The sequence below is a fragment of the Cyprinus carpio genome, chromosome A11 (assembly GCF_018340385.1).
Source record: "Cyprinus carpio isolate SPL01 chromosome A11, ASM1834038v1, whole genome shotgun sequence".
Classification (NCBI taxonomy): Eukaryota; Metazoa; Chordata; class Actinopteri; order Cypriniformes; family Cyprinidae; genus Cyprinus; species Cyprinus carpio.
The window spans coordinates 133,666-144,551 of record NC_056582.1 but is presented as its reverse complement, the minus strand read 5'-3'; the positions used below and the strand labels follow the sequence as shown (position 1 = coordinate 144,551).

Here is a 10,886-nt window from a genome sequence, read left to right as displayed (position 1 = left end):
CCCAAATGACTAAACGTGTGTAATAAAGACAGTTGAGCCCTCTTCTGAAGTGAATATTATATCCACATGAATTATTGATTTGTATGGCACTTGTTGAGTGATGTTCAGGTTTCTTCTTCTTCTACTATGCTTAACTGCTGCATAACTAATGCTAGTATGTGTTCAGTTAGTCATGAACAGCAGTGTTAACGCTTCTCTCCTACGTGATTGTGGAGCACATTAATTCTTTAATCTGAAAAGAATAATTCAGTTCTCATGCGATCCCTGTATGACTCGTGCTTTATTTGTTCTTGGGAATCATCCACACAAACACAAAATACATTTCTGTTACACAAATAATTTAATAAATAGTTAATAAATAATACATTGCAAACATGCAAATAAATAATTTCTCAAAACCAATAAATAGACCGAGTGATTGACATAAATATACACGCGTCTAGCTTATGCGTGACTGACAGGCGGCCGCGTGAAGAGGAACCGGCGCCGTAGTGAGTGACATCACTTCCTGTGCTCTCCGGAGCAGATGTACCCGAGCGCCCGGTTCAGGGTGATGGCCCGGATGTGGAAGCCCTTCAGTGTTTTGCACAGGGACAGCCGTTTATCGAAGGAGGATCCGCTCCAGACATCCCACTGCACACACATCAGAGAACATGAGCGGACGTGTGATGAACGAGTGTGTGTCTGCAGAGAGAGAGAGAGAGACACTCACCCGAGGAAACTCTCCATCCGCAGCCTCGTACTTCTCATTCAAACACTGCAAAACAAACACAGGACGCAGCGTTAGAGTTTGCAGCACACTCCGCTTTACTCTTCAAGGCATGTGTTTGCACACTAAACTGAGGAGTGCTGCTGTTTTGTAATGGAATACCAGCTTATTAAGTGAGCACTGCGCAGTGTGCACTGTGTTCTGCCCACTAGTCCTTAACCCTCGTATTATGTTGCATTGCCAGGATAATATTTTTTACATTAATGACAGGTTCTCATTCAGGGTCATGCCTGCAATGTTTGGACTTGTGAAAAGTTGTGAAATGTGTATATGTGCATGCAAATTTTTAATTTATGATTATGATGTTCACAGTGAATTTGACCTACAGTTTCATGATTAACAGCAGCATGGGGGAAAAAAAGGAAGAGATGTTAAAAATTTAAAACTAAAAAAATAATCACAGTACTATTTGTGATAATATGTGTTCTGTTAGTGCTGAATAGTGCTAGTGTGCTGGTATGACATCAGCTCATGTGGAGGACGAGGAGAGCCTCACATTCATCAGGGCTTTGGTGGCCGTCATCACTGGACTCAGATCAGTCTCGCTGGGACTGTAGGAGCTCAGCAACACATCGTAATATCTCAGATCAGCTCTGATGTTCCTCAGACACTCCGTCTGTGAACGTCACACAAGCGTTAGACAGACCGGATCACCTGAGCTGAATCAGACGGATATAACACAGCAAACTCACCTCACTGAAAGACGAGCTTCTGTGGCTGGAGCAGGACGCATTCTGAAATCACACGCCATCCACAGCGTTAATAATGAGGAACACACACACACACACTGCACAGATGCTCACACTTCATCTCTTAACATTAGTTAACCGCATTATAGTTAACATCAACTAACAATAAGAACACAACTGTTCTTCGTTCATATAAACCTGATTTTTTTGCTGACGTTTCTGCACTTTTGTCAGTAGGTGGCGCTGTCGTGAGACACTCTGTTGCAGTGGAACAGCTCGTTTCATGTTAATATTGTCATGGTTTGCTGTCTGCGTCGTTAATTTTGTTGCAGGGCAATGTGACTGATTCAGCTCTAGCCTTCTCTGAACTAGTGATCCTGCAGATCCTGACTAGCTGTGTGATGAGGGTTAAACTGAACTAAAGCTTGTGATGAGCCAGATGTGGTCAGACTCACATGAGCGGAGTCGCTGGGCTGACAGACAGATGCTGTGAGAGTGTGAGGAATCATCTGAGCCTCCAGATCCGTGCAGTTAAAGCCAGCGAACAGATCCCCGTGCTCCATCTTCCCATCCTGCACACACACACACACACACACACACACACACCAGAGAAACGGCATCAGTGTAACCATCAGGATACATGAGTCTCGAGTCCCTCTGCTTACTATCAGAGCATCACAAAATAATATGACTCTCACTGCTCAAAAGTGCTTCAAATAAAACATGTTTTCATATCTATCTATTAAACTGAAAATGTTGAATGGTAATTAAATACTGATAATCAATGCCTGTGCCTTCTCTCCTGTTCTTGTAAAATCCCTTTAACTAACCAAGAGAAGGCAATTCCTCAATGACATCATCCTCATCATCTTCGTCATCATCATTTTGAAGAGAAAACAACAGCACAAACTGCTGGATTTGACTGAGATCAGTTTTAATGATATGAATATTTCAGAAGATGGTTAAAATGTGAAGTGGCTTTTCGTGTAGATCCTGTTCATGTTCCTGTCTTTGTAATAACTGCGCTGTGGTTGTAAAGCTGACCACAGTCTGATCACAGTCTGATAGAAAAACACCCTCAGATTTGTGTTTTAAAGCTAACAGCTTTTAAAAGGTGCTTCAGAACAGGAATGATCCAGACATGAATATATATCAGGAGCACACACAAAAATAAACAGGTTTCAAAGTATCCCATATGGAAAAATATACATATATATTGATATATGTATATATATATATATATATATATATATATATATATATATATATATATATATATATATATACACACAAATAAATTAAATATACAAAAATATACAATTGCTAAAATATATTTCATAATATGTTTATGTAAATAAACACATATTTATTTATTCCTACCTACATATTTTTGTATATTTTGACAACATACCTAAATATATTTTGCCCTCCGTATAGTCAACTCCAAGAAAATACAGTTACATATTCACATTTGAAGAAAAAAAAATTACTTGTTTATGAACATAAAACACATTACAATAAAAATCAACAAGTAACATACTAGGAAAAAAAAATAACTAATTACAAATTTGCACTATTACGATATGTTATTAAACATTTAGTTTAAGCTATTCGGTTCATTTAGCCTAATGTAAGAATAGAAATGTATTTTCTTTCCCCTGAAATACGTTTTGAAATATATCTACTTTCAAAATATATTTCACATTTCTGGCCCATTTAAAATATATGCTAAATATATGTTGTAATTTAAAACATGTTTACTTCCAACCTTCATATACCAAAATGTTTTAGAATTTTAATTTCTAACATATATTTAGCAGATACTGAAAATACAGGTGTGCCAGATTGTTGTGAGTGTTTTGTCGTCTGAGACTGAAGGAGCTGAGTGTGATGCTGTACCTTCTCCATGATGTGTGAGAGACCGGAGAGCAGAGACCTGGCCTCAGCGCTGCAGTCACACTGCTGTGTGTTCGGAGGAACCGGACAGCCCAGCGCAAGAGCCACAAATACACTGAACACTGCGCCTGCGTCACACACACACACACTTCAGTACATCAGACAGTCACACTGTAACAGCTTTCAATAATCTCACAAGCACACGTTAACCTTCAATCAAATGCAAAGAGAAAAAAATATATCATGTGATAGATGTTGAGTTACTCACAGATCTTCATGATGAGTGTCGTCGCTCAGACTCACTGTGTGTGTGTGTGTGTGTGTGTGTGTGTTTGATGAAGTGTGAGAGTGAAGGGCTTTATACTCATGATGGGGGAATCCCTCAATCACTGTAAATCATCTACACACACACACACAGTGTTTTTCTTTTGGTTTGTCGTCGCAGTGAAACTGGAATAAACACACTGATGTGTGCATGCGCTCATCCCAGTGACCTCAGCACAACAGCAGTACCTGCTCTGTTTTCACTTCACTCAGACCACACAACCACAACACTTTCAATGCTTTCCATGAATAACCGGATATCACTGTGTAATGATCGGTAGAGCGCAAATATGAACATCAATGTTATTTTAAAATATGGCTTTGTTATTCTTTCCCAACCACAGGAGTCTGATTATATGAATAATTCCACTCAATCACACAAATATCTGAGTCAGCCCTCGTCGTATACGGTCTCAAATAGAGTATGATACACAAACTCAGCTTGATCTGTAGGAGGTGACATTTCCAACATGATTCATTTTCAAAATGGAAAATAATGTAGACAGCCATTTCTGGAAATGATTGTCACTGACATATATTCAATGAGAAATCTAGATTTGAATTGTGAAGATCAGCGCTTTGTGTTTAATCGTATGTTCAGCTTTATTCTGAAGCATGAATTATGATGCAAAACTACAGAAGCTTGTTTCCAACACAGGATAAAAATTCTGAATTTATATCTCACAGTCCTGATTTGTCTTAATCACAGAATAAAAAAAGATAACTGTGACTTTAAATCTGACCATTCTTTTCTTTTCTGTCTTGTCCTCTCAGAAAAAATCTGATTTTATGAAATAAAACTAAGAGTTAGCGTTTTTTCTGTGGCAGAAATGAGCTTCCATAGAAAACATATGATATATAATATATGGCATGTTTTCTCCACAAGAGACAGTCCAGAACGCTGCGGTCTATGAAACAAAGTTTTTATTTTCTTATTTTATACACATCTGTACATAAGCATCTCCCTCAAATAAAGAATCTGGATACAATAGAATGAAAATGATATGAACACACTTATTCAGACGACTCGTGTCAGACTCAACATTCACGAAATGTTGAATACCGGTCGCAGTGAACGTTACCAAAAGCTACAAGTCGACTACAAGGCAGGCATGTTTCCTCTGGAGCACCTTCACACTCTCGGCTGTGTTTAAATACTGTCCGAGCAGTGGACTCGGGGCTTGCTGGAGGAGGCGTGGAGCTCCTCACACCGCTGTATGTTCGGACAGTTCTAGTTGAGTGGCAAACGTAAAGGACTGAGACGGTCTATGAGGCGATGGCTGCAGCAGCCGGTGGCAGCGTCCAGCACGTCCTGGAGGACTGACGGAGCACAGAAGCAAAGGAAAGGTGATGCTGTGGAGGTGTGCGGCTTCATTTGGAGAGCGTCTTCTCCGTCAGGTGCTTCTGCTGGCTCTGAGCGCGCCTGAAGAACACCACACAGACACACAGACATTCATTTAGCAGAGTACTAGTACACTGTTAGGTTAGGGTTAGTACAGTAAGTTGACGTGTACGTGCAAAGTTACTTAAAATCAGAAAAATGTCCATCAGAATAAAGTGTTAGCAGATATTAAACAGACAGTCACTAATACATGAATTGACTTCTAGTTAGTAAAATAGTGAAAGTGAAGTGAAATGAAGTGAAAACCCTACATTTTTGTTACTTGAAATCAAATCAAATCTATGCATATATATATAAACTTGATTTCAGATAGTGTAGTATAATAGTAAGAATTAGTCCCCTAATTAAAGTCTAAAAATGTGACCCTGCCTGCATGTGAAAACCCAGCTAAAGTAATTTTTTTACATTTAATTTTTATTTTCTACATGAAATCATCCTTCATAAAGATGAAGAACATTCTGTGTCAAATATAACCTTGATATCTTTAATATAGACTGAGTAAGGCCATGTCAAACTTTGATGCGTGTTATCTCATGATTCAGTCTGGATTTCACAGACAGGGTCACAAATGACAAAAAAACACTTCAAAATGACTAAGAGCTTGAACTAAAATTAACATCAAAGCTGGAAATGTAACAATAAGATTTAAAAACTACAGTCTCAGTGACACTCGGATAACACCGCTGGGGAAACATGTTGTTGTTCGGCTGTAGTTTTGTGCTGAAACTGAATCAGTGTTCAGCGTTTGATTGAGAGCGTGAGCCGGTCACCTGGTCAGGTCCTCGATGTCCACCAGCATGGCGTCCTGCTCCATGTGCAGCTCGTCCCTCATCAGCAGCAGCTGCACCAGCTCCTCGTTCAGACCTGAGCATCACACAGACACACGTCTCTGAGCTCCGCACACACACACACACACACACACACACACGACACGCACACGAGTATAGAGACAGGAGTGTGTGTCGTACCCTCGATCTGTGAGTGCAGGTCGTTGACGATCACCTGCAGCTGTCCCAGCGTCATGTCTCTGAGATCCGTGGGCTTCAGACTCCTCTTCATCAGACACTCGCTGATGTGCGGCATGTGAGGAAGCTGCACACACACACACACACACACACACACACACACATGGATCAGTTGGGTTATGATTCACAGTCTGAAGCAAGGATCAAGAGCTGAGATCTGAGAGATGTTTCTGAATGCATGTGTTTTACAGAGCTAGCAGTACTGTATTTCTAGTGTTGTCTAGCTCATAGTGACACTCAAGGCAATCCAGAGCTGTGAATATCAGCTGTTCTGTTCTGTTTAGAGACGGTCAATTTAGTTCAAAGTGAGAGTATTTTAAAAAGCATGAATGAAAACATGATTTGATGTCACATGTGACCGTTCTGAAGAACATGCCTGGAGGAAGTATTTAAGGATTCAGAATATGCTCTATTATTCAGGTATTGATGAAAATATGATCACAGGTCACGGGTGAAAGTCTGACTGTTTGAACGACATTAAAGGATTTCGAAAATGCTAAACGATTCTCTGAAATCATTGATAAAATTGGAAATGACTTATTGTGGTAATCACACAACACTTTCATCTCTTTAATATATTTAACCAACCAGCAGCCAGTCGTTCAGTTTCTCATCATTATGCTAATGACATCTCTGACTAATCTTCCAGAGAATCATCTGGGGTTATTATATATCATAATTATGGGTTATGATAGCGAAGGCTGATTGGACATGAGGAATAATGAATAAAAATAAGCATGAACAGCAGATCTGTTCACAGAAACTAAAGCAGGTTTTTCACATTACAAATAGCAGTATCACGCTGGTAATTCTCCAGGTAAACCACCCATCTGAAGTTCCCATGAGGACGCGCTTCATTCTGACACGCTGCAGTTTTACTTTCACATCAGTGCGCTTGCTTTGGTCTTGTTCCTATTGAAATGTTTTTCCCCATTTAAGGCAGATCTGAGTGCCGTGAGCTGCTGATGAGCTGGGTTTCTCACAGACGTACACACCAGTGAAGCGAATGCTATCTCTGTAGCCGAGATATCAGAGTAACCTTGATATTTCTGTGTAACTGTAACAGAGTCTGATTAATCCTGCTATAACGTGAAGAGTTGGTTCAAGATCATTAAAACACAACAGTAGCTCGAAGCATACTAGGAAGAAAACAAGCTGTCTAATCAAAATCCCAAATTTTTTGTTGAAATGTGCTTTGATATGAGAAGCAGGCTGATGCAAGTTAGATGTATTATTCTAATAATAATAACCCCAGTCTTACTCTCATCTGCAGGAAACTGGAAGACGACCATGATGTTATTTCTTTTAATTAATATTCAGTAATATTACTGATTGCCTGCACTGATGTTATGAGATGAGAACTGATCTGAATAATGAGCTGCTTATGAACTCGTGAACATGTGAATGTTTTTTTCTATCTGTATTGTATAAAGCACTATAGGAGTGAATGTGACTGGACTAAAAGTGCTTCAAGTGTGTTCAGGTCTCCTAGATTCAACAGCAAGTAGATAAAAAATGTGTAAAATATGTACGTAATGATATGAACGAATCAAAAGCTTCAGGTGTGTGTGGATGACTGGAGCTTCATTATTTCACTTGATAAAATCAGTTTTCCCGCCGTCTCATTCCCACAGCATACTTCAGTTTTGACTCATAATCTTTTAAAGTGCTGTAGTGTGCATGAAAGTTTCTTCTCTCCTGAAGTTATGACTGATAAAAATGACGTTACATCAGCTTTCATTCACATCTACAAGCATCTGAGTCTGGTCACTAGCACACGGACAGCAGCTGTAGCTGTGGACGCTGACTGGTCAGAGCAGTGTTTCTGTGGCGTTACACACCGAGTACTGCATCCGCTGTGTAACAGCGTCCAGTGTCAGGCTTGTGAGGAGATGATCTAATTGTGGGGTGTCCCGCTGACACGAGCTGCGCAGAGAAACAGCGTCACCCGTGCCAAGAGCACCAATGTGTTTCGAAGGAATTTTGAGGAGGCTGCTATCAGTTTTGTTCTCACTGGCAGAGCACTGTCTGGAGGAGCAGCACAGAGCTGACGAGAGAGATGGGAGGGAAGAACTGGTGAGCTCAGCGCATGCCCTCTGAGAGCGTGTCGAGGCACAGTTTCGCTGTCCGTCTCTGTGAGCTCCGGGAGGATTTCCCCTGTGTGCCCCTGCTGGCGTGAGCCGTGTGTGCTGTCCATCAAACGCTGGAGGAAGAGCGCTCAAGCAGCTGCTTCCTGCTGTGTGTGTGTGTGTGTCATAGTTTCAGTGCAGCAGCGGCGCGGTGACAGACACTGATGCGGTGGAGGCGGAGGCGTTCTCAATGCATGACGTGTAACGAGACGTCACGGATTCTTGTGGAATCACGCTGATTGTGTCTGTATCACAATTAGGGTTTTGATTGTATTTTTATATATAAACTGACCAGTGCATGTGTCATAATAATATTCCAGCTGTGTAGCCTACTTATGAAGTGTCACCACAAAATACCCATTTAAACCAAAAACAAAAGATATTCATTCACACAAACACACACACACACACACACACACACACTACCGCTCAAAGGTTTGGGACTAGTAAGTCTTCTGCTCATCAAGGCTGCATTTATTTGATCAAAAATACAGAAAAAAAACAGTATTCCTGCAAAATGTTATTACAATATAAAATAATGGTTTCTATTTTGATATCCTTTTAAAATATAATTTATTTCTGTGATGCAAAGCTGAATTTCCATCATCATTACTCCAGTATAAAGTGTCACATGATCTTCAGAAATCATTCTAATATGCTGATTTATTATCAGAATTATCAACAGCTGTGCTGCCAAGTTGTTTTTTTGTGATTAATTTTTTTTTTTTTACCTGTGATACTTTTTTCAGGAGTATTTTTTGATTAAGCTGAATTCAAAATATAAATCTTTGCTATCACTTCTTATCAATTTAACATCCTTGCTGAATAAAAGTTTTATTTCTTTAAAAGAATAAAAATTAACTGAAATTTTTTCCTGTATTTTTGATCAAATAAATGCAGCTTTGATGAGCAGAAGAGACTCGTGTAAAAAACATTAAAAATCATTCTGATCCCAAACTTTTGTCCAGTAGTGTGTGTGTGTGTGTGTGTGTAAATCAAAAAAGAGAAAATCTATTGATGCAAAGCTGTTTTACATTTAATTATTCAGTTTCTGCACTTGAACACCTCCAAACCTGAAACCTGTTTTTGTGCTATTGCTTGTTATTCGTTATTGTTACATTTAACTGATATCTACAACTACTACTGTACTAGTGTCTTAGACCATTAACACTTTACAATAAGGTTCGTTAGCTAACATTAGTTAATTACTTTAGTTAACATGAGCTAAGCATGTACAGCACTTATTAATCTTGGTTAATGTTAATTTCAACATTTACTAATGCATTATTAAAATCAAAAGTTGTGCTTGTTAACATAAGATAATGCACTGTGAACTAACATGAACTAACAATGAACAACTGTACTTTTAACATTAATAAAGAATGAATGTACTGTTCATGGTTTGTTCATGTTTGTTAATACATTAACTATCATTAACTAATGGAACATTATTGTAAAGTGTTACCATTAGACCATCAGTATTTTCACCAACAACAAAAAGGTTTCTGTCTTCTGCTGTAGTGTGTCAGTAGGACATATCAGTTTTGTAACAATGTTAATAATGCAGTGAGGTGTTAGTGCTGCACTCAGAGATGTGATCTGATCATCATCAGTGTGTCTGGAGTCACATGAAGAAACAGAACACACTGAGACAGACTCAATCCAGAAGAACTGTGTCTCCGAGACGCTTCAAGAAACCATAGAAACAGTCATGAAAGTGTATCTATTTAAATCACTTAAGTGCCCTTTTATTTCATTAATATTAAATATTCTGCAAGTATAAAAACATTTATCGGTCCCACTTTACAATACATGTCTTTAAATACTATGTAGTTAATAATAAAATAATAAATGATTAGGTACAATGTACCTGTTTATAAACAAGCATGCACACAATACGTGCATCGTATCAGATGATTCATTTAGAAGTTAAGGGCACTTAATCCTTTAATATCTGAACTAGACCACAAGTGTGCATTCAGTGCAGTTCAGTGCAGCTGTTTTCCACAGTAGCCAGGATTATAACTAACTGTGCACGCTCGTATTCAGCAGTGTTAGTCGAGCACTAATCTGAAGTGTTTCTACAATCACGGACTCGTTCTTCTTCAGCTGTTCGGCTCTCACTAGCGCTCTGCTGGAGGTCATCAGTGAAACACACGACGGAGCTCAGCACACGTACCAGATCCGCCACTGGAGACTTCTTACGGTTCTGCTTCTCCACCTCCACCTGCATCTTGGCCATGGGTTTGGCCATCGCGAGAGCCAGCTTGGCCTCGGCCTGCAGCTTCTTCTGTCGGCTCAGGAAGTCCATGTCCTCCAGAGACTCCGAGTCATCCTCCGTGGTGTCTCTGTCCGAGTAGGACGAGCTCTGTTTGCTCTGAGGACAGAAAGAACACAAGACGAAGATTAGACAGCTCTCCATCTGGAGCCGGTGAAGCTCAGCATACCGTGAACATGATGAGTGAAAACGATTGTGCATTCTCTTCTAATGTCACGCAGTATACTGTCTGCATAACAAACAATGATAAACCCTGACAATCCTGCTCTCCTGCGTGAGCTGACATGATCCACACACATTTACTAAACATATTTCTAACATTTAATTGTATCATTTAAAATAAGTTCTAAACATCCCAGATTTTTGACATGGTC

General features: G+C 39.6%; 2 protein-coding genes across 3 annotated transcripts in view; both read right to left on the bottom strand.

The window, feature by feature from the left end:
• Positions 1 to 261: 261 nt before the first annotated feature.
• On the bottom strand, positions 262 to 4,437 carry LOC109063941 (interleukin-12 subunit alpha-like). Its single transcript, XM_042765799.1, has 7 exons — positions 3,623 to 4,437; positions 3,358 to 3,482; positions 1,914 to 2,030; positions 1,462 to 1,503; positions 1,266 to 1,385; positions 713 to 757; positions 262 to 633 (listed from the first exon to the last, which is right to left on the bottom strand). Exons 1-7 carry the CDS (start codon positions 3,630 to 3,632, stop codon positions 502 to 504), a joined length of 591 nt encoding a protein of 196 aa, XP_042621733.1. The 5' UTR covers positions 3,633 to 4,437; the 3' UTR covers positions 262 to 501.
• A 148-nt stretch (positions 4,438 to 4,585) lies between these two features.
• LOC109063921 (schwannomin-interacting protein 1) overlaps positions 4,586 to 10,886 on the bottom strand; it is a 36,237-nt gene continuing 29,936 nt past the window's right edge. For both annotated transcript variants that reach the window (XM_042765797.1, XM_042765798.1), the window contains 4 exons: positions 10,414 to 10,611; positions 6,049 to 6,172; positions 5,851 to 5,944; positions 4,586 to 5,101 (listed from right to left, as the gene is read on the bottom strand). In XM_042765797.1, coding sequence (XP_042621731.1) covers positions 5,050 to 5,101; positions 5,851 to 5,944; positions 6,049 to 6,172; positions 10,414 to 10,611 — 468 coding nt within the window. In that variant the 3' untranslated portion in view covers positions 4,586 to 5,049. The remainder of the gene's footprint in view (positions 5,102 to 5,850; positions 5,945 to 6,048; positions 6,173 to 10,413; positions 10,612 to 10,886) is intronic.

What these genes read in the sequence shown, in the direction of transcription:
- LOC109063941 (XM_042765799.1), bottom strand. An exon ending in GAAGCTCGTCTTTCAGTGAG is followed by an intron (nt 1,386 to 1,461) that starts GTGAGTTTGCTG and finishes TGACGTTCACAG; the next exon opens with ACGGAGTGTCTGAGGAACAT. An exon ending in CGGATGGAGAGTTTCCTCGG is followed by an intron (nt 634 to 712) that starts GTGAGTGTCTCT and finishes ATGTGTGTGCAG; the next exon opens with TGGGATGTCTGGAGCGGATC.